Source organism: Equus caballus, chromosome 1 (genome assembly GCF_041296265.1).
Source record: "Equus caballus isolate H_3958 breed thoroughbred chromosome 1, TB-T2T, whole genome shotgun sequence".
In the NCBI taxonomy this organism is placed as follows: Eukaryota; Metazoa; Chordata; class Mammalia; order Perissodactyla; family Equidae; genus Equus; species Equus caballus.
In genome coordinates, this window is record NC_091684.1 from 171294361 (window position 1) to 171317889 (window position 23529).

A 23529-nucleotide genomic window follows, 5' to 3' on the forward strand; every position below is an offset into this window, starting at 1 on the left:
CTTATGTCTGTTCTCCAAAGTCTTTGCCCAACTATAACGTTCTGCTACTTCCCTAACAGTAGAAACCCAGACATCATGAAAATTTACTTCAGAGAATCCTCATTAATTCCAATAAATGTTTCCATGACATCTTCAATTGGTTCAGGTCTTTCTATTTGGATAGCTCCTCATAGGCATGGGAGAGGAGCATAGAAAACCTCCCACCCAGGACCCATCCTGCAATGGAAAAGGGAAAACTTGTGCAAGGCAATAGATTTTTAAAATTTTATCTCAGGCAGTCTACTGTCATTCTTAGTTTCAGGAGAGAATTGAAGATTTGGAAAAAGAACGACAGTTGCTGAATGACAATTATGACACACTGTTAGAAAAGTGAGTACCAAGGTTGGGTCCCAGAGATTGTTTGTTATAAAAGACAATTATAGAAAAGTGCCTTCTGGGCTGGCTCCGTGGCCACGTGGTTAAGTTCGTGTGCTCTGCTTCAGTGGCCCAGGGTTTCACTGGTTCGGATCCTAGGCGTGGACATGGCACTGCTCATCAAGCCATGCTGAGGTGGCGTCCCACATACCACAACTAGAAGGACTCACAACTAAAAAATATACAACTATGTACTGGGGAGCTTGGGGAGAAAAAGCAGGGAAAAAAAAGAAGATTGGTAACAGTTGTTAGCTCAGGTGCCAATCTTTAAAAAAAAAAAAAAGAAAAGTGCCTTCCAAATTTTAAAAATAATACCAAGTGTTGATAAGGATATGGGGAAACTGTACTCAATACTGTTAATCGGAATATAACTTGACAGTCTTTTTGGGAGAGAACTTGACACTATCTATCAAAATGTTAAACATGGATATCTTTTGTGCCAGCAATTCTATTTTTTGGAATCAAAACTGAAGACATCCTCTTATGTATGTGCAAAAGATATCTCTATAATAAGAATGTTAATTACCACATTGTTAGTAATATTAAAAAAATTGGAAACCATCCAAACTTCCTTTGATAAGGGATTGACTAAATAAATCATGTTGCATCCCCACAATGAAATACTATGAAGCTGTTAAAAATCAGGTAGACCTATATGCCTAAGATATATTGTTAAAAGAAAAATCAAGTTGCAAAAGAATATGTTAACTCTGACTTAATTTATGTCATGAGTGTGTATATCCACAAACTTTTGTGTGTGTGTGTGTGTGAAGAAGATTGGCCCTGAGCAAACATCTGTTGCCAATCTTCCTCTTTTTGCTTGAGGAAGATTGTTGCTGAGTTAACATCTGCGCCAATCTTCCTCTAAATTTTGTGGGATGCTGCCACAGTGTGGCTTGATGAGTGGTGCTAGGTCTGCACCTGGGATCCGAACCTACAAACCCTGGGTGCTGAAGCGGAGCTCACAAACTTAACCACTGTGCTACCGGGTCTGCCCCTCCACAAACTTTTAATGAGATGAAAGGATTGGAGTAGGGCAAAGAGACACCTTCGTTTTTATCCTATATACTTCTACATGATTTTAATTTTTCACAAAAAGCATACATTCATGTATTAATTTTGGAATTAAAAATATTTGGAAGTTTAAAAAAATTAAATGTGCCTTCTGATTCAGTTAAAGGCAGCAGGGGGTAGATTGGGGAGGTTGTATGGGAGTATCTTGGGAACAACTGATGCTTTTCAACTCAGTGAAATGAAGTAGTATGGGGATTATCCACTTTGAAGACCCCCTGTGACAAACATTACTATTGGCCTCTTCCCTTCATCACTCAGAACATTATCTTCTTGGATCATCACATAATGTATGGCCAGGAAATGCCCATAAATCTTAATACTAGCTTAGACAAGTTGTTTTTAGACCACAATTATTAAAATGATAAATAACAGAAAGACATAAGCAGAAAATAATTGTTCGATTATCAATGTCACTTCACTTGTATAAATAATCAAGAACCGGCCATGTGTGTTTTACACTCAAGATGGGTCTACCCTGACAGCTAGATACAATGGTGTGCAGGGTATGGTTATTGAAAACTTTAGTTCCTGTCCTTCAATGTAGTAAGTTGTAATCTAGTTCAAAGGCAAGCATTCTCTAAACTAGCCATTGGTGAAAGTAGATAAAGGAATGGAGTAAGGGAAAGAGGAACATTTTGTTCCTCATTTCTAGTCCAGCAGACCTCAAAATGTTTTGGTACATAGTTCCCTGCCTAAAGAAAGCCATCACACTGAAGAAGTTCCTTGGGAAATAGATACAACTTGGGTTATTTTGCTCAATGGGATGTTTGAGACCTAAACAGAAGTGATACTAACGAATTCCTTGATAGGACCCAAAAGTTCCAAGGCAGTTGGTAAATGACAGTTACAGATAAAGCAGGGCAGAAAAAACATGTAGGGGAATGAATGAGCAACTAGGCCTAGGAGATGCTGAAATGTGTAATAACGACATCATATCACACACCTTTGAGCATCCATCTGACAACTCTCCCCTCCCTCCTTACTTGCTTCCCATTTTCAGCATGCTGGACAGCAGTAACCAGCCTCACTGGAGCAGTGAGCTCGTAGGAGAACAGCTACAGCAGAAAGTCTCTCAGTTGCAGGATCAGCTGGATGCTGAGCTGGAGGAGAAGAGAGAAGTCTTACTTCAGCTGTCCAGAGAGAAAGGTAGGTCGGGCCTTGAAGAGCTCTCTCAGATGAGGCATCCTCTACATCTGGTTTGGGAGAAGGGAACTGGGCCAGCATTTCTCCAATCCCCTCACTTGATCCTGTTTTTGTAGGGGTCATGGATAAGTAGAATAAGAAACTGAGCAATCAGATCAGATTTACAGTCAAAAAAGCATAACACCTACCTCATGTGTATACTTTTTCCTCTGTAATGACTGTCCATTTGAGAGGATACCAATTCTTAATTTATTTTTTTATTTCTTTAATTTTTTTTAAGATTTAAAAATTTTTTTTTTCCTTTTTCTCCCCAAAGCCCTCCAGTACATCGTTGTATATTCTTTGGTGTGGGTCCTTCTAGTTGTGGCATGTGGGACGCCGCCTCAGCGTGGTTTGATGAGCAGTGCCATGTCCGCTCCCAGGATTCAAACCAATGAAACACTGGGCTGCCTGCAGCGGAGCGCACGAACTTAACCACTCGGCCACAGGGCCAGCCCCTTATTTCTTTAATTTTTAAATTTTTTTCTTCTTTCCAAAGCCCCCCCAGTACATAGTTGTATATTCTAGTTATAGGTCCTTCTAGTTCTGCTATGTGGGATGCCGCCTCAGCATGGCTTGACAAGTGGTGCTAGGTCTGCACCCAGAATCCGAACTGGTGAAACCCTGGGCTGCCAAAGCCGAGCGCGTGAACTTAACCACTCGGCCACGGGGCCCCTATTATGTTTTTAAACTTTCACTTTATTTTTGAAAGTGTTGAAAATGAATTTCTCTGCCTTATCTTATCAATCGTTTTAGAAAGGATTTGGAGCCTTTTTTTTAGCAGTTGATACCTGAAATTGAGAAGCAAATTACTCCTCTTGGTTACCACTACCATTTTCCCCTGTCCTCACTCTTAGATCACAATAGATAGTTATTCTGAAGATTTTGAAATACTGTCAAAGAGACCTTTGTCTCACTTTTTCTTGCTAGCTTGGACCTTGATATTTAGTCTTCTCAAACTTATATTTCATCAAATTCTGGTATATTCACATAGGAGAGTAAAGGAAAAGAAATATTACATCAAGAAAAATAGAGGCAGGAACCCTAAAAGGATAAAGCTTAGGAGCCCATGCTAAGGATCTTGCAGTATGTATGAAGTACAAGTGAAATCTGGTAAAGACTTCAAGGTAATCTGATCTAACCCCCTCTCGAATGCAGATAATGAAGTGATCACACTAAGCAGTGATCCCCTTCCTTCCCTGAAACACACACACGGACACTCATACACACACATACACATGCATGCACACATACACCCACGTGGAAATGCCCAAGTGCCCATCTTCCCTCCCTCCAGGTTAGGGTGGGTGTGGAGGCAGGTGCCACAGAGAGCCAATAGCGTAGAAGTCAGAATGGAGTTGGGGAGATACTGGTTTGGATGGTGCTGTCAAAAAGTTTAGGCTGTCCCAGTTAGTCAGCTGGCGCTGTTTGTTGTTGTTGTTGTTCTCTCTTCCTCTCTAGAATTCTGCAGGTGTTTTTTGTTTTGTTTTTGGAGTCCACATGTCAACTCAGTTTGCTGAGTCAGTAAGCTATAGCTCCTTTGTAGAAATAAGAAAGAATTGCTTCTCTAAGGGCAAATTTATAAAATGAATTAAACATTAGTGGGAAAATTTAATTCACACTTGGTCCAACTTTAACCATGGTTACTGATAACTACTGAGTTTTAACCTTCTGAATTATTTTTTCCCCAGCTCAAAACAACGATCTGAAGCTTGAAGTTGCAAACCTGCTTCAGAAGCATAAACAGGAAATAGAGATCCTCCAAAATAAAGACACCATTTCCCAGTCTCCTGACAGGCAATCGGAACCAGCCACTCACCTGGCTCTGTTCCAAGAGACCACTCAGATAGAGGTAAAAGCATCTGTAATCCAGCAAGTCCCCTCTACAGAAGGATCTCTGGCAGACATCCCTAGGAAAGATGAAAGGATTAGGAAACTAACTGAATGATATTTTGTCCTGATTGAGGACAATATTTGGAAGGAGATGGGAAGGCTGAGAGCAGTGATAGCTTCATGAGCTCCACACATTTTTTCCACCCTTTACAGCTCATGAAATTTAGAATCTTTTTCAGATGAGGACTTGACGTGATCTGCTGAAGAGCCAACACCCATGAGAAGCTGAATAACTTCCTCACTGCTGCTACTAAACAGGAGGAACTAGGGGAGAGAGAACTTGTGAAGTGACACAAGTCCTCTTGGACGTTTTGGAGTAGATTCTCCTGCTGGTATTTTACTATTACCAACTGCTGTAGGGAGAATAGTTATTACTGTACCTATCATATTTATACTCCCTTTTGCCACTGCTTTTCTCTCTATAGCCCTGTGAACCAAAAAACCAAGAAGAAAGCAAACTGTCTCAGATGTTAAGTGAGTTGCAAGTGTTGCATGCAGAGACCACACTGGAACTAGAAAAGACCAGAGACATGCTTATTCTACAGCGCAAAATCAACGTGTGTTATCAGGTGCAAGAAAAGATGGTACAGAAAGGGGATAGATACATGGGCCCACGGGAACCACTTGAAAGGCTGGGAATGAAGCAAGACCTGAGTTTCTAGGGCTGATGTAAGGTGTTATGTCGTCCTATGCAAACACAGAATGTGCTGTCCCTTGAAGAACTTGAGGACTCACACATGCCCATGGCACCTTGGTAATAGAAGCCAGTGAAGGGGCCAGCTAATGAAAATGGCAGGTGTGAAGCTTCTGGGTTCCAATTTTGCCAGTCCCAGGAAAATACTAATCTGTGGTGCTCATAGCACAACTGGTCCTGGAGGGGTCTGGAAGGAACCCAAAACTTTTTCTAGTGGATCAGTCTGCCCTGCTAAAGAGATAGTGGAGTCTCCATTACCCAGCAAGTGCTACCTTTTAATCTGGACTCTTTGGTTCTGGGCCACTGGGATAGAAAATTTCAAACATTATTTTGTTTCAGGAGGAACTGGAGGCAGTGGTGACAAAAGCCAATAATGAAAATAAAGATCACAAAGAAAAACTAGAGAGGTTGAATCAACTCCTAGACCTCAAGAACAGACGTATCAATCAGCTGGAAGGTATTTTAAGAAGCCATGGCCTTCCAATATCCGGCAAGTTTTAGTGCTTTGTTCTCCCCATCCTGGGACCCGCTGCACAGCCAATGCCTATGCTCCCCTCTGTATACCTGTATGGAAGATGCGTCTTGTGTCCTCAGCGTATAATTTATCCCTCTTGTTCTTTATCCTGTCATCTTTGTTGTTTTTATATGTGGTTAGCAGCTTTTCCTCCTTCATGTCAGTATCTTTCTCTGATTTCTCTGGAGAGTTTCAACAGGGCCCAGCAATTGCTGAATCTGTTTTGAGAATGAGAGCGTATCACCATTGGCACTCATGGTGACATAATACTCCCTTTCTCAAGGTTGTTTCCTCAACCCAGGCCTATATGACAGTTTTAGTTAGATAACAGAGCTTCATCACTCAACTCTCATCATCCTTTTCTGTAATTTCTCTCTAAAAGTCTCTAAATTCTTTGTTGCAGTTTGATGATGTCTACATAACAGGGCAGCTGGCTGAACACAGGCACATTTCGTAATGTGGTACTTCCTGTATTTAGTACAGTCACTGCTGACCAGGATCTGGTCTCAGCCTTGCATGTCAAGGAAATTGGCTTTGTTATTATACCCAGTGGTGAGAGACCTGACTCACACTAACAAAATTCACCAAGGACTGATATTTAAACCAGAATGTTCATTTGTTATTTTATGACAGTGGCTGTTCCCTGCCATGAGACTATTTGGAGCCACTGTTCAGGGCAACTGTCTCTCTGGAAAGCAGAATCAGTAAGCAGTTTCTTAGTGAGCATGGAGTTAAAATAAAGGGAAATGGATCATTCTGGGGCATGATTTATTCATGCCAGGGTGAGTCAGTTAAAGGTCACTGCCATATAACAGAGGAAAACCCCCTTGGATTGAAATTCTCACCTCTTTCAGATTCAGGGTCTTTCTCCTAGGACAGTGCAGGATAAAGACCCTCACCTACTTCTGAAGATGCATTTGCTTTAACTAATAGCACTTTCGTTACTGATAAGGCTAAAGAGTTCATACATTTACCAGTTATTTGTATTTTTCTTTTGAGAATTGCCTATTTCTGTCCTTTACTCTTTTCTCAACAGTATATTGATTTATAGAAGTACTTTATATGCTAAGAATAACCTTGTGTCATGTAATGCAAAATTTTAAATGTATTTTATTTTGTTATATTAATCATATCAATTAAGAAACCATTAGTCAATCTTTGGACAGATTTTGGACAGGAAGATATTCTGATGTATCCAAATATTTTTATTCTACTCCCTTAACTCTTAAAATAGGACCTTCACCATCAACACACTATGGCAACTCAAATACTCCTTGATTTGAAGCAGACTATATCAGAGTTTCTGATTGGTTGGACATGGGAGGTAATGCACTGATTTAGTAGACTGTCTTACATATCTTTGCATCTCATTGCCAGTATTTTCAACCTCTTTCCAGTAAGTGTCCTCCTCCATTTTCTACTTATTACTCTTTGACTTACAGTAGATTTTTTGCCTCCTTTGATGAAACCAAATTCTTAACAGACTGAAGATTCTTGTGACTGATCTGGCCAGAGAAGGGAAACCCTTTCTTGGTGGGGCCTGACGTAATGTAATAGACACTGTGACTATAACTTGCTATTTTCTCCATGGCCAATATCTCAAACTTTTGGAAATATTCACACTTTATGTTTCTAGTGCTTCTCTAAAGGAATTACCAATTAATTCATAGGACCTTGCCGTAAGCCAAAACAAAGTCACCTGTAGATGAAATTGTGCCTCCCGTGTTTTCCTGAGCTCAGTATTTGCTTTCCAATCGCTCATTTTATGCCTCATCTCTAAAGCAGGCATTGAATTACATGGCCATCAGAATTCATGGCTTCTGATTGTCATTCTACTGCTTTTCCTTTTGAATCACTTGTTCTTGAAATAATCCAACTTGGACTTCCACCATTGTTTTTATTCTCCTTCTGTCCACCTTCCTTTACCCTAAGAAAGAGCTCCCTACCCTTTAATGGATAGGCAGTTTTCCTTTCCCCTCTAGAACAGTTCAAAGATGTGGCTTATGGCACCCGACAGTTGTCATTATGTCTGGATACACTGCCAGCCCATGGAGATGAGGATAAAGTGAACATTTCTCTACTGCATCAGAGTGAGAATCTTTTTGAACTGCACATCCACCAGGCCTTCCTGACATCTGCCGCCCTGGCTCAGGCTGGAGACACCAAACCCACCACTTTTTGCACCTATTCCTTCTATGATTTTGAAACCCACTGTACCCCACTAGCTGTGGGGCCACAGCCCCTCTATGACTTTACCTCCCAGTATGTGGTGGAGACAGATTCCCTTTTCATGCACTACCTTCAAGGGGCTTCAGCTCGGCTTGATCTACACCAGGCTATAGCCAGTGAGCACTACACCCTTGCAGCCGGATGGATTTGCTTTGACAGGGTGCTGGCGACTGTGGAGAAAGTCCATGGCTCTGCCACACTTACTGGTAAGTGCTGTCGGCTCCCCACAGCTCCCAGGACTAATGCGGCATTTCCCAAAGTCTGTAGTTGCTCTTCTGGTGGCTTCCCATTTTCTTCCTCAGCCTTTAGTCTTGATCCTCACCACACCATCTGTATCCTCCCTGCTTTTCGTACTTTCTGCTACCCAGGAGCTGGTGGAGAAGACTTCGGGGTGCTAGAGTACTGGATGAAGCTGCGCTTCCCCATAAGATCCACCCTACAGGCATGCACTAAGCGAAGGAAAGCCCAGGCCTACCTCTCAGCCAATGTGCTTGGAGCCTGGGAGGCCCAGGAGGGTGAGGTGAGAAAAAGGCTGTGCCTGTGCATCTCAGAGTAGCCTCAGCCAAGCAGCTCATGAGAACAGCTCAGTCTTCCACTCTCAATGAGTATTTGCTGAATGTGAATGGAAGAGAAACACTATCACATCACAACTAGTCCAGGTTCTTTCCTTGGTCAAGCTTGAGTTTGAAATGAAATCATGTCCTTGGAGCTAGCTACCTCTTCCTGCTGTGAACAAAATAGCTTCTCTGTTCCATTCTCTAAGATAAGGCCTGAGTGCCAATGTCTCCTTCTGATAACTATCTGCCAGAGCCAGTGTGCAGGCAGGTGAAAGTCCTTAGGTTTCTCTGTGCCCTAGTCAGGATTCAACAGTTCATAGGTCATAGCTCTTCTTCATTAAGGGTGCTGGGCTCCACTTACAGCAACTCTCTCAGGCTGCCCTTTTCCTCAGTCCAAGACCAACATCTTTCCAGTTTAGATCAAAGACTTGGAAGCATCAGAATGAGCTGCGAGTGGAAATCATCAGGTGCCGTGGTCTCCGGAGTCGATGGCTGGGAACCCAACCCAGTCCATATGCCATGTACCGCTTCTTCACCTTTTCTGACCATGACACTGCCATCATTCCAGCCAGTAACGATCCCTACTTTAGAGACCAGGCTCGATTCCCAGTTCTTATGACCTCTGACCTGGATCAATATCTGAGGTGGGAGGCCCTATCTGTATACGTTTTTGATGATGAAGACCCAGAGCCTGGCTCATACCTTGGCCAAGTCCAAGTGCCCTTGCTTCCTCTTGCGCAAAACAAGTCCATTAAAGGTGGGACTTCAGGTTATTACATCTTTATGCTCTCTGCCCAGTGTTGTCTCCCTGTCCTAATTCTACTTTTCTTGCTTACTTGCTTGGAACAGTCTCTCTTAAAACCTGCTGAAAGAATTTTAGAACATCATCAAGAGAGACAGAGCAGAAGACTTAGAGCCTCACTAATCATATGGAAACATTGGCTTCTTCTACTTCTTTTCAGCAACAAAAGCAAGATTCACAAGTGGGTAGAGCCACTAACCTGAGGTCCATACCTCAATCTCTGAAGAAACATTTTCCAGTTTGGTAGTGCTTCCTGGTATTTGTCTTTACTTAAGGCCTACTGTTTCTTAGCACATGACTAGACATCAGAGTATAAGCTGCGTTCCTAACGCTTCCCCAGAGTTCTCTCATTTCTTTTAGACAGTAGACACAAGTTAGAGAGACTTCCATGCAACACCATGACAAAGGTACATTTCTTGGTTGTTTTTTTCCCCCCAGTATGGAGCTGAACTCCCTACTACCTCACCTGACTTTCATTCCCAGGTTTGTGAGGTGCACCCAGGAAGGATCAACTCTCTGAGTGCAGTCCTGGGAGGGTGAGGCAGGGATATCTGTGCTGTCGCTAGGAGCTGTGGATGGGTACAGCCAGTAGCAACCATGTTTAACAAGTTTCTGGATGTTCCAGGGAGTGTGTGAGGCCTTCCTCCTCTCTATACCACAAGCGGTAAAAAAAAAAAAGCTGACACTTCTGCTCACAACTCATCCTTTGCCAAGAGGAGAGGCAATGTGAGCCATCTGTTAAATTAATTAATCAGTGTTACAAATCAGAAGTCTAGCATTTGGGAAAAGCCATTTTGCTTAAGTTTTCTTGGCTTTTGTTATTTTAGAAGTAGGGATCACTTGAGTGTAGATAATGCTTTTCTTGGCATGCCCGAGGCATAGCGACTATTTGGTAATAGTAATAATAATGTGATCTTGTGTATTGGCTGGGTGACTGATGACAAGCAAGCTATACCTCTCCATACATCTTTTGACTATCCCTTCCTGAAACCTGGAGATACCCATGTTCCCCTGTAAATATTCTGAGTGTTAGAAGTAAATATTCTAAGTGAATATAAATATTCACTGCTATTTTATGTTAGTTTATGTTAGGGTATTATCGTCATGATTATTTAATGGATGTTAATTACAAACAAAATGTGGTGAAATTCAAAACGGGGGAGGAGAATAGATAAGGTGCTGATAAATGCTCACTTGCCTGTTTCATGTGACCAGGGCTTATTAATGTCTGTGTGTCTCTCAGGTGATTTTAATCTCACTGACCCTGCGGGGAAACCCAATGGATCTGTGGAGTTGCAACTAGATTGGAAGTCTTCCTACCTACCCCCGGAGAGCTTCCTGAAACCAGAAGGTCAGACTGAGGAGAACCACACCAAGGACAGTGTAGAGATCTCACCTGAAGAGGCTCCCTTTCCTCCCCAGGTAACAGATTTCCACCAATGCTGTGGTGCAGATTTGAAGAAGATAGTATTAAAATTTGAGTAAAAGAAATTCCTTCTTTGAATGTCATGTGTTCTGACAAATTAATCTGCATCCCTCATAATGCCATGAGGCTATTGATGGAGCAAAATCCTGGGTTTTATTGTGGGGAGGAGAGAGAGACGGCATGTCTCAGCTCTCTGGCAGGAGAGAAATGAAGTCTAACGCTAGCTCACAAATCCCTCTCTGAGCATCAAGACAGTTAAGCTATCAATTTGTAAGGCTGTCTGTGATCCTTCTATTTAGGACCAGAGGGCATCTGCTGAGATTCCCATTGAAGCTGGCCAGTATCAAGCTAGGAGAAAATCTCAGGTGGGAGAAAGGAAGGAAACGGAACACCAGGTCACAAGCTACTCAAGAAGGAAACATGGCAAAAGAACAGGTATCCAAGGGAAGAACAGAATGGAGTATCTTAGTCGTAACATCTTAAATGGAAATACACTGCAGGTAAGGCCTTAGAGACTCTGAAGAACTGAAGTATGGGTTGTAGTGTCCCCAAGTAGATTATGCTCATAGACAGAAGCAGAAGCAGACTCACAAGATAAGCAATAATCATGGCTTTTTGTGGCCAGCCTATGTTTCCACAAACACAAGTAGTTTAATAAACCTCTGGACTGTTCACTTCATTTCAATGTAATTTAATTCAACAGATTATCAACTCTGCAATTTATGCTTCAAACTTTAGTACCACAGTCCTAACCAGTCCACTTCATGGTAATCAAAATAAATTAAACAAGTATTAATTGAACATCTACTGTATGCTGGATACTGCCTTTTTTTCACAGGGAACTGGATTAAAGTTACTATGTAGCACCTAAAATTTAAAAAAATACATATGAGATTGTAAATGTATATGATTATACAATTGTATATTACATTATTATTTTATCACTTATATTGTATTAACTGTATACTTAATAATATATAATTATTAATTTTATCAAATTATTATAATTATGCGATATACTTATATTCGTTGTCCTTATTCTGAAGCAAGTGAACTACACTGAATGGAAGTTCTCAGGGCTTAAGATCTCCATAGATGATGGTTTAAAAAATCAGCAAAAGGAAGAGGAAATGACATCATCTGATTCAGGACTGATGCAGAAGGAAGCCCTACATCCTGTAAATGGTATTGTCTTTTTAAAATCTAATTTTCCCATTTAATCATCGAATTATTTTATCAAGCCAGTTATTTACTTTCTTCCTTCACCTGACATTGCTAAACTTTTCATGGAAAATTAGTCCTAAAGACCTTAGGTTCAGTTTTATGTTAAAAGTGTGCTGGTTAGGCCAACCAAGGCTAGAACCCTCCAAGACAGTAGCTTTCTGTGTATTTGAAGCTCACTAGCTAGCTGGCCATTTTAGTTACCTAGCAAGCATAAATTTGTAACCATGAATTATGGTTACAAAGAAATTGGAGGAGAAGTATGATTGGCTCATTTGTGATGTTAATCCAGATTTCTTTTAAATTAAGGCAAGGCTTTCATTTTACAATGAAAAGCAGACACGATTTCAATTTGTAGTGATGGCAAACTAGGTAATTCAGACCAACCCTCCTGTTGATGACAACTGAAAAGCTAAAGTTAATATATATGCATTTTTTAAAGCTTAATGTTTCTTAAAAGCACTGAAGAGCCAGTAAGAGAGGAAGGAATTACCTAGCCGAGATCAGAGAGATGAATGGGGCTCAGAGAGATGAGCTGGAACTGCTTCAGCCCTGGGACCTTGATGGTCTGGAGGAAGCGGTGGAGAGAGAGCCATGCTTTTCCTGGGCTTTCGGGGTGGGGAACTGGTATGCAGCCTGAATCTGAATCTGAATCTGAATCTGCAGTGTGCCCAGTGTAGGCAGGTGTCTGCCTAGGGCAGAATTTCCCACGTTAGTCTGGTACCCTGAAGGCAGCCCCATCATGAGCCTCTTGTGCTCTGAGAGGCAGAACTGTGCTTTGGTCACTTAGGGAGAGGGAGGGACAAGGGCTGATTGGATACCCGCCAGGACTCCCGATATTGTCAGATGTAACCTGCATAACAACTGTGTTTACTAGGTTCATGGAGATAAAGGCTGAACTTTAAAATTTCAGCAAGGAACTGGAGCTATGAAAATTGGTATTGTAAGTTTTAAAACACATTTTGTTTTAAAATAATTTCAAACTTACGTAAGAGCCGCATGAATAAGACAAAAAAAGTGCACATAAACTCTTCACGCAAACTCATCAACTTTTAACATTTTTCCGCTTTTTGCTTTATTACTTTTTTCTGAAGCATTTGAGAATAAGTTGCAAATATCATGCCCCCTTACTGCTGTATATTTCAGTAAGAAAAAGGAAATTATATAATCACAGTACAATTATCAAGTTTGCAAACTTAACATGAATACATTAATATATAATGTCCAGTCCATTTTCAGAATTTGCCAATTGTCCTAATAATGTCCACCATAGCAGGCTTTTCCCCCCTTATCTAATCCAGGATCGTACGTTGCATTTAGTCGTGTCTCTTTAGTTTTTTAAAATCTGGAACAGTTCCTCATCTTTTCTCTGTCTTTCATGATCTTGACATTTTTGAAGAGTGTAGGTTAGCTGTTCAGTAGAGTGTTGCTCAATTTGGATTTGTCTGATGTTTCTTCCTAATTAGATTCAGGTTATGAAGTTTTTACAGGAATACCACAGAAGTAATATTGCGTCCTTCTCACTGCATCACATTAGGAAGTACGTGATGTCAGTTTGTCCCATTATTGGTGATGTTAACTCTGATCACTTGGTTAAGAAAGCATCTGCCACATCTTACTATCATAAAGTTATCATTTTTCTCTTTGTAATTATTAAATAATCGATGAGAAGATATTTCTAGTCTACATAAATATCTTGTTCCTCATCAAATTTCACCTGATTAATTTGGCATCCATTTATGTGGGGTTTTTTTTTTGCCTGAATCAATTACAAAATGTTTGCAAAATACATTGCAAATTTGGAAATGAATCAATATAAATAATAGAACTGCTAAATACAGAAATTTGTGAGAGAAATGGATGGGTTAAAAGGAGATTAGACACAACTGAAGTGAGACTTGGTGAAAATATCCAGAATAAAGCAATGAGAGACAACAAAATGGAAAATGTTGTTCTATCTTGTTCCAACAAGAAGGAGAAAAGAGCCATAAAGGATAAAATTAAGAGGTCTAAGCTACACTTAGTGAAATGTTGGAGAAGAGAAAGAAGGGGGACAGAGGCAATATTTAAAGCAATAATGACTTAGAATTTTCCAGAACTAATGAAAGATATTAAGATTCAACGAAATGAAACTCAAACAGGATAAGTAAAAGTAAATACAAATCTAGACATATCAGAGTAAAAATGCAGAAAATAAAATCAGAAAGAAAATACTGAAAGCATCCATTTAAAAGAAGAAGACAGCCATGGGTGCATCGGTAAGATGGACAACTGACTTGTCAAGAGCTACAGCTGTAGCCAGAAACCAGTGGCAAGATACCTTCAATGTGTTGGAAAAAACTCCTAACTGCCAACCAAGAATTTTCTGTACAACAAAAATATCCTTCCACAGAATAGACATTTAAAGACAAACGAAAATGGAGAGTTTGCTTGCAAGCTACATTTTACAGAAAACTTAAAGGTTGTTCTTTAGGTCGAAGGAAAATTATCCCAGAAGGAAACACAAAGATGTAACAAGGAATGAAAAGCAAAGAATATGGGCTAATTTAAATGATTTTATAAAGCAAAAATATCAGCTTGTGGGGTTTAAAATATATTCAGAATTTAAATAAATAATGTAGTGGGTTCAGCGGTGGCCCTCCAAAAGATATATCCATGTTCAAAACCCTGGAACCTGTAAATGTTACCTTATTTGAAAAAAAGAGTCTTTGCAGATATAATTACATTAAAGATCTTGAGATGAAGAGATCATCCTGGATTATCTGAGTGGGCTCTGAATCCAATGAAAGCATTCTCATTAGAGACATTCAGAGGAAAGACACATGCAGAAGAAGAGGAGGCAGTGTTACCATAGAGTCAGAGTTGGAGGGATGTGGCCACCAGCCAAGGAATGCCTGGAGCCACCAGAAGGTGAAAGAGGCGGATTGTCCACTAGAGCCCTGGTAGTGAGTGTGGACTTTCCCAACACCTTGATTTTGGACTTCTGGCCTCCAGATCTGTGAGAGAATAAATTCCTGATTATTCTTTTCTTTTTTCGTGAATGCTTTCACCCTTTTTTCTCTTAATATATTTTAGATAGATGGTTCGTCCATAACAAGGTTAAGTGACCTGTATATGTTTTATGTAAGCCAGAGGCACAACCAAGGCTAAAATAACATCTGGCCCAGCAACTAACATTGCTGAGTGAGCTCATGGGAAGTTCATTATCACCTTGAAGATCCATTATTTTATTGTAAAATGAATGACTCTACAGAAAAGAGAAAAGAGGCATAAAGCATAAAATGAGGAGGTCTAAACTACATTTAGTTAAATATAGAAGAGAAAGAAAGGGACAGAGGCAATATTTAAGGTGATGTGTATAATTCATATCCACATTCAGAAAATGAAGTCATGAGAAGGTGGTCTGTTTTTCTTGAGATCTGTTTTTGTCTCTCTCGGTAGTTGTGGGTTGCTTTCTTTAATTTCTTTCAGCAGCTTCTGGATTCCAGCATTAGGTTCATCTATCTTTAACCTGTGTGCCTAGAGGGGCAATTTTAAAGTTTCAAGGCTTCACACAGCATCTTTTCTCCACTGCACCTCCAAGGAATTCGGGCCCAGGTCGAGAGTGATGAGGTTCTGGTTGCTGCTGAGGGCAGATGAGAGATCTGCACAACTGAAAGAAGTGATGGCACAGCCCCACAACCACAGACATCTCAGGTGACACAGTGGTGTCTTCAAAGCCTCACACAGAAACTTCAGTATAGTAATTCCTATGTGATTCAGCCCCAAATCCAAGTGTATTAGGCTTGATTTTTGTGGGAGAAGCTTTGACAGGTGGTTGCAGCCATCACTGGTTATGTTGCAGTACCATAGCATCAGGGTCTGTAGTTTAAATTGGGGGTTACTCAAGCCTTCACACACAGGTTCCACCCTACCTTCCTAGAGGGCACTCTGCCCAGCACAGTTGTGTCAACCTCTGGTTGATGATCAAAGCATAACAGAGCTCCTTCCAACAGTTTCCTGTAAGATGACAGTTTTCCAACGACAACCTCTGCAGGAAGCACTTTAAGTGTCTCAAAGTTGTGGACAGGAACTTGACACCCTCATCCAGGAGCTCATTTGCTGTGAAATTCAAGCATGCCAGGGACCGGTTGATGAATGATGTCAGAACAAGACACCAACCTGAGATAGTGAAGATTATATTTTGGTTGTCTCAAGACCTCCGACAATGGGGAAAACATATCATTTTGGTCATTTCTTTGAAGGGCCATGTGCGTTGGAGTTTCCTGGCCACCAAAAGTGAGGCAGAAGTTTCAATAAACATCAACTGGGGAAATATTTTTGAGGACGACTTTCTGGAGATTATGGGTAGTGGAGGCTTTTTTCACAAAGAATCCTCACTGATGAGGTACTAAGGAACCTCTCACTGATGTCCGGAAATAGCAGATTCTTGATTGAGCCAAAGATAGAACAAAGGTCCATCCAGAAAGGAAGCGATTGTGCGTCATTTTGGGACCTCTCAACCTGAGTGTCTGACTCTGATGTGGTATCATTCTGCAGGAATATCCCCTTTTCTACCTGCAGCAAAATTATCTGTAAGTTTTGACAATGCTTGAAGGCAGAACCGTGAGTGCATGATGTCCATTTTATTTTTCAAATGCCGAAACATTTTCTTGATGTGGGCCAATACATTCTTCAAAACCTGCTTCTCCTGAGATTCGTCAAGATGGTGCAAAACCACCTAATGTCCATCATTGAGGAGAAGGATTTATTCTCATCAAGCTGTGCTTTGTATTTCAGTAAGTCCCATTTGACCTCCAATGACATCAGGCATCCAAAAGTTGTCTCCAGCCTCCTGGCTCTCTTTTTGTTCAAGAGGCTGAGTAAGAAATACTCTACTCGGGTCATGCGGGTTCTTTAGTGTTTCTTCCTTGGAGAGCAGCTTCTGCACATCCCCAGTATCCTACCTGAGGCTATCCCTGTCTTCCTCCTCCTTGCTCTCCGGATTGTAGAACATGATGGCAAGAAACTGCTGGACACTGAAGTGGATGAAGGAGTAGCAGCCCTCAGTCTTTGCCTTTCTGGAGGATATTCTTGTCCAGGAAAAAACAGAAGTCATACTCCTTTGACCCAAGTCTTCTGAGGTCTTCTCCATCAAACACAGATGTCTGTGTCCACATGCCCTCAGCACCTAGGAGACACAGAGCCTTCATTGGAGCTTGGAGGCACTCACTGGGACAGCAGCCAGGCGCCTGTGTGAACTGGCTGCCAAGGAAACACAGGAACAGCAATGTGGTGGTTTAGCAAGTCAGGGCAGGGTCTTCCCCCTTCTTCATCTGCAGTTTCAGACAAGTACAGATGTTCCAGGACATGGCGGGATCTCAGCCCATGTGCAACAAAGCTGCCTTGCTCCTTGTCAGGTTGAAAGCTCACAGTGCTTGATCTTCATCTTCAAAGTGTTTCAAGAAATACGCCTTCCTGTGCCACTCTAAGAACCCTTCCATTTCTGTGAAGAGGGGCTGTTCAATCAAGAGTCAGAGCTCTCTCAGGGCCCTAGGTCACATCGTGATCAATAAAGTGGCCTTGGGTAAGATTTTTCTCTTCAGCAAAGTATCCAAGAGGAGAGGCACCAGCTTCTGCTTCTTCCAGTTGCCTCATATATCATGGAGAAGTGCCCCTGAAGGGATTCCCAGCTCACTGAAACCATCAGTGGTGAACAGAATTTTCTGCGCTTGGGCTAGGATATGTGAAATGACATCCTGCAGTTCGGGCCAGTCCTTGGAAACCAGCTCTGCCAAAGTGCATGACCCACTGTGGTTGAGTTCTTTGTGGCTGAGATAGAAGGCAGAATTGAATGTTTCTATGAGGTTGTCCTGTGTCCAGTTCAGCATCAACTTCTTTGCCAATGTGGTTTTGCCACTGCCCTCAAGACCGTACAGCACCACTCTGTGTAGAAGTGGCTCTGCAAGCATTTTAGGATTACAGAATGGGATCAGTGTCACATATGTCTGGGTGACAATAAGGACAATTTCAATGACTGCAAGCCTAAAGTTGCTCTTAAATTTCTGTTGTTTTAAGCTACCAAGTTTGTGGTATTTTGTGGCAGCAGCCATAGAAAACTAATGCAGGCAGTAACAAGTATTTGGTAGTTAACCAACACTTCTAAAGAACACTTGCATCAAAGAAGAACTCCTAAGGAAAATTAGAAAATATATTGAACTGAATGAAAATTAAAACACAACGTATTGCAATTTATGGGATGCAGCTAAAGCAGTGCTTATAAAGAAATTTTTATGGCTTTAAATTTATAATTAGACAAGAACAAAGATCTAAAGTCAATAACCTAAGCTTCTACTTCAAGAAGCTAGAAAAAGAAAATAAAATCAAACCCAAAGGAGGAAATAATAATAATCAGGGCAGAAATCAGTGAACTAGAAACCAGAAAAAGAATAGAGAAAAATCAATGAAGCCAAATATTGTTTGTTTGAAAAGATCATTAAACTGGATAAGACTTTCTCTTGAATGACTGTACTAATTAAGATCCAACCACGAGACAGAGACTACATAGTAATTTGAACAGGAAAAGTTTAATATAAAGAATTATTAACTAAAACAGAAGATTGAACTTGGGGATGAGGATTGACTAGTAAGAAGTAAAGAGAACTCTAAAGAGTACAGAAATGGGAGATTTAAAGAACATCCACTAATTCCTAGAGCTGATCGAGCTCCCAAAGAAGAAACAGAGCTGCTAGACAGTCCCCTTCAAGGCTGAAATCCAGACCTCACTGGAGACAGTTAAGTTGTACTTTACTGAATGGCATGGAAATTTGCTGTGGCTGCACATCAGAACTCAGAGGAACGGTGAAATTGTCCTCTGGAATGTTGGCGGTAAACCATTCACAGAGAGGTGCCAAGCCAGTGGCATTTCACTGTGAACTTACTCTAGGGGGTAACAAGGAAACTTTCCATGGGGAGATGCCATGTGCTACTGGCCATTGGGAGCTGCTGGAACTGGATGCTGCGGAAGCCATGTGCTACCAGAACTGTGTTGTGCAGTAAACAATGTATGTTGCTGGAGTCAGGCCCTAAGTTTCAGGAGCCTCATCTACAGAGTCCACATCTGCTGCAGGAGCCTGCCTAAATGAGCACACTGGAAACAGGAAAAGAAACCTTTTCCTCTTCCAGTGATCCTCCAATGCTCTCTACTGAGAAAACTTAACATGATGCCAGCTGGCAAAGAAGAAATGCTTGCAGGGTCCAGCTCCATTATTGCAGAGCAGGCAGTGAAGTTTTTATTTTGACCTGAGAAGCAATAAATTGATAACTGGCATGCTGATCAAGAAAAAAGAGCAAAGACCTGAGTTAGCAAAATCAAAATGAATGTAGGGTCACTACCGACCCTACTGTTAAAAGGACTATAAAAGAATATTATGAACAACTTTATGCAACTTAGGTGGAAAGGACAAATTCCTAGAAAAATTTTCCAAAACTGACTCAAGAAAAGATAGAAGATCAGTATTGACCTATAAAAAGTAGAGACAATGAATTAGTAATTTAAAATTTTCCCACATCAAGAAGTCCAGGCCCAGATGGCTTCATTGATGAATTCTATCAATGTTTAAGGAAGACATAATGCTGATCCTTCACAGTCTCTTTCAGAAAATAGTAGAGCAAGGGAAACTTCCTAACTCATTTGATTATAAAGCTAGTATTATCTTGATATCAAAGCAAGCCAGTGACATTAAAAACAAAACAAAATTACAGACCAATATCCGTCATGAGCACAATGCAACATTCTAGTTAAATATTAGCAAATCAATTCAGCAAAATATAAAAATATTAAAACAATTGTACATCACAATCAAATGGGATTTATTCCAGGAATGCAAGGTTAGTTTTATATTAGAAAATTGATTTAATTCACTGTATTACTAGAATAAAAGCTAAAAGTTTTATGATCATCTCAATAGATGGAGAAAAAAGCATTTCACAAAATCCAACTTCCATTCTTTTTTTTTTTTAATTGTTTTTTCTCCCCAAATCCCCCCAGTACATAGTTGTATATTTTAGTCATGGGTCCTTCTACTTGTGACATGTGGGATGCCACCACCTCAACATGGCCTGATGAGCAGCACCATGTCCGCGCCCAGGATCCAAACCAGCGAAACCCTGGGCTGCTGAAGTGGAGCATGCGAACTTAACCACTTAGCCACGGGGCTGGCTCCCAGCTCCCATTCTTGATAAGGACTCTCAGCAAACTGGGAATAGAAGGAAATTGCTTCAGACTAATAAAGGACAATAATATGTACAGCTAACATCCTACCTAATGGTAAAAGATTGAATGCTTCTCCCCTAAGATTAAGAACAAAAAAAGGATATCTGCTTTCACCACTCCTGTTGAACACTGTAGTGGAGGTTATAGTCATTGCAATAAGGCACGAAAAAGAAATTAAAATTACTCAGGATAAAAAGGAAGAAGTAGTGCTGTCTTTCTTTGCAATTGACATGATCCTGTATTTAGAACATCACAAGAAATCTACAAAAATTTTTTAAAACCCTAGAACTAAAAGCAAGTGAACAAGTTTGCAGGACATAAATCAATATACCAAAATCAATTGTATTTCCATATACTATCAATGAACAATGTAAAAATGAAATCCAGAAAACAATTCCATTCACAATACATCCAAAATAATAAAATATTTGGGAATAAATTTAACAAAAGAAATGCAAGCCCTGCATACTGAAAACTACAAAAGTTCCTGAGAGAAATTAAGGAAGATTCAAGTAAATGGAGAAATGTACCATATATGTGGATTGGACTACTGATAATTGTTAAGATGGCCATTCTCCCCAAAATTTATATAGAAATGTGAAGTACCTAGAATAGACAAAACAATTATGTAAAAGAAGAAGAAAGCTGAAAATTTTGTACTACCTGATTTCAAAACTTACTATAAAGCTACAGTAACTCAGACAGTGTGGTACTAGCATAAAGATAGACTTATAGATCAATGAGATAGAATTGCAAATCCAGAACTAAACCCTTATATTTATGGTCAATTGATTTTCTACAGAGTTTCCAAGGCAATTCAAAGGGGAATCTAATCTTTCTGGTAAATCTAATCTCTCCAATGAATGGTACTGAAACAATCAGATATCCCCATACAGAGAAAAAAAAAAAACTTAGACACTTACTTCACACCATACACAAAAATTAACCAAAATAGATCATAAATCTAAATATTAAAACCCAAACTATAACATTTCTAAAAGAAAACATAGGATAAAACATTTGACCTTAGATTAGACAAAGATTTCTTAGATATGACACCAGAAGCATGATCCATAAAATAAAAAATTGATAAATTGGACTTTAGCAAAATAAAAATGTATGCTCTTCAAAGGACGCTATTATGAAAATGAAATGATAAGCTACAGCCTAGGAAAAAATATTTGCAAATCACGTTTCTGATAAAGGATTTGCATCCATGATCTATAAAGAACTCTTGCAACTCAACAATAAGGCAGCCTAATTTAAAATGATTTGAATGGATATTCAAAGATATATGAATGGCTAATAAGCATACAAAAAGATGTTTAACATCATTATCATTAGGAAAATGCAAAATAATACCACAATGAAATACCAGTACACACCAAGAATTGATATATTCCAGAGGCTGATTGTACCAAGTGTTAGCGAGGATGTGGAAAAATTGGAACCTTGTACATTACTGATGGGAGTGTAAAACATTACAGCCACTTTAAAAAATTTTGGCTTCTCCTTAAAAAGTTAAACATATAGTTTACAACCCTGCAATTCTACTCTTAAGTATCTACCCGGGAGATATGAAAACATTTGTCCACCCAAAGACTTGTACACAAATACTCATAGCAGCATTATTCATCATTCAGAGTAAGGAAAGATATTTTTTAAAAAAAAGAAACAAAATGCACTAATCATAAAGAAAAATATTGATCAAGTTGACTACCTTAAAAGTAAGAATTTCTGTTCAGCAAGAGATTAAACAGGCAAGCTAAAGAGTGGAACAGATATTTGTAACTCATGTAACTACCAAAGGGCTCAAATTCAGAAAATATACAGAGTTCCTCCAAATCAATAAGAAAAAGACAAACAACCCAACAGAAAAATGAGCAAAAGATTGGAAAGGCACTCTGTAAAGGAAATTCAGATGTTCAGTAAAAAATGTCGCATTGCAAGAGAGCGTGTGGGATGGGAGGTGTTGTTTGAGTCTGTCTTTGGAAAATACAGTCTGCCACACCCTGATCGCACTGCTTTTCCTCGGCTGGTCATTTTCTCCAGCCCCTACAAAAGGAAGGACTTCCTTCCCTCCCTGCTTCCTTCCTTCCCTCCTTTCTTCCCTCCCTCCCTCACTCCCTCCTTTCTTCCTTCCTTCCTTCCGTCCTTCATTCCATTCTTCCTTCTTTCCCTTTCTTTCCTTTTTCTTTTTTCGGAAGTGAACCCTGTGTGTTTGGCAAGCTTCCAAACAAGTCAATCCTTGAAAAAGACAGGGTGTTCTGAAATAGTTCTGTAACTCCAGCCTCTTCTCTGACAGACAAAGAATCCTGCGAACAAGCTTCTGAAGTCAGTGAAGCACAAACTACAGACAGTGACGAAATAGTGACACCCGTATCTCAGAAATGTCCTAAGGCAGTAAGTACATGGGGGTGATCGTTGAGTATGAGACAAGATTGTACATAAGGACAGTTAGTGTGCTTAATGACCACATCTGTGAAGTGCAAATCCAGTTTTCAATGAACCTGATGGGAAATTCAAGTTATTCAGTTGAATTTACATTGCAAGTGAATAGAAGTCTGTTGATACAGATTAAAAGATCATTTTCTTAATTTGGGGTAATGAGGACTTGCTTCAACCCTTCTCTCTCCTTTTTGGGTCCCTTGCCTGCCTCCTTCATTGCGTCTTGTGATTCATCCCTAGCCTGAGTGATAACCCTTTCTTTAAATCCACCTGAGGAGAGCAGGTTGACTCTGGGAGGTAGGGGCGGGAAAAGAGGAAAGGATTCTCCATAGGAGGGCTCAGAGACATCATTTAGTTTCTGAAGTTTTTGACCCAACCTTTAAAACCTGTAATTACAATTATTTATTAAACATTTCAGCCTCAAATCTCTTTTGGAACTAATTGAGGATACACACACACACACACACACACGAATAAATATCCACCGGTATATTCAGCAGTCATCATTGTATTAGAATCTCGTGGGGTTGTAAATGAGGTATGAGACAGTCTCTCCCTGGAGCCACTAGAACACTTCCTGGCACATTTGTAGGCGCCCAATAAATATTTGCTGAATGAGTGACTGAATGAAAGACTAAAATCCGATCGAGGATTGTGAACATTTTTAGACACAATGAAGAAAAGTATAGTGTGACCTAGAATCAAGCAGGTAGATTATGTGATATAAACTCTAAGGTTTGTAAGAATTCAAAAAAGGGAAATTATTGTTCTTTTGTAGAGGTCAGAAAACTCTTCCTTGAAAGTCAGAACTTGTACTGAGG

The 23529-nt window shown here is 40.2% G+C and overlaps 2 protein-coding genes across 4 annotated transcripts in view; both read left to right on the forward strand.

Annotated features, from left to right (window-relative positions):
* LOC111768548 (X-linked retinitis pigmentosa GTPase regulator-interacting protein 1-like) overlaps nucleotides 1-373 on the forward strand; it is a 40554-nt gene extending 40181 nt beyond the window's left edge. Inside the window, exon 10 of the mRNA XM_023621412.2 lies at nucleotides 296-373. Within this exon, the coding sequence (XP_023477180.2) occupies nucleotides 296-373 (78 nt within the window). The remainder of the gene's footprint in view (nucleotides 1-295) is intronic.
* Nucleotides 374-2132: 1759 nt separating this feature from the next.
* Nucleotides 2133-23529, forward strand: part of RPGRIP1 (RPGR interacting protein 1) — a 38421-nt gene continuing 17024 nt past the window's right edge. The window contains exons 1-11 of one of the 3 annotated variants that reach the window (XM_023621425.2): nucleotides 2193-2634; nucleotides 4362-4522; nucleotides 4989-5132; nucleotides 5597-5747; nucleotides 7754-8206; nucleotides 8369-8520; nucleotides 8972-9314; nucleotides 10603-10781; nucleotides 11085-11285; nucleotides 11832-11970; nucleotides 22566-22663. In XM_023621425.2, the coding sequence (XP_023477193.2) occupies nucleotides 2370-2634; nucleotides 4362-4522; nucleotides 4989-5132; nucleotides 5597-5747; nucleotides 7754-8206; nucleotides 8369-8520; nucleotides 8972-9314; nucleotides 10603-10781; nucleotides 11085-11285; nucleotides 11832-11970; nucleotides 22566-22663 (2286 nt within the window). In that variant the 5' untranslated portion in view covers nucleotides 2193-2369. Of the gene's footprint in view, nucleotides 2635-4361; nucleotides 4523-4988; nucleotides 5133-5596; nucleotides 5748-7753; nucleotides 8207-8368; nucleotides 8521-8971; nucleotides 9315-10602; nucleotides 10782-11084; nucleotides 11286-11831; nucleotides 11971-22565; nucleotides 22664-23529 lie in introns of all 3 variants that reach the window. The other 2 variants (XM_070240371.1, XM_070240382.1) reach the window with 2 other exon arrangements.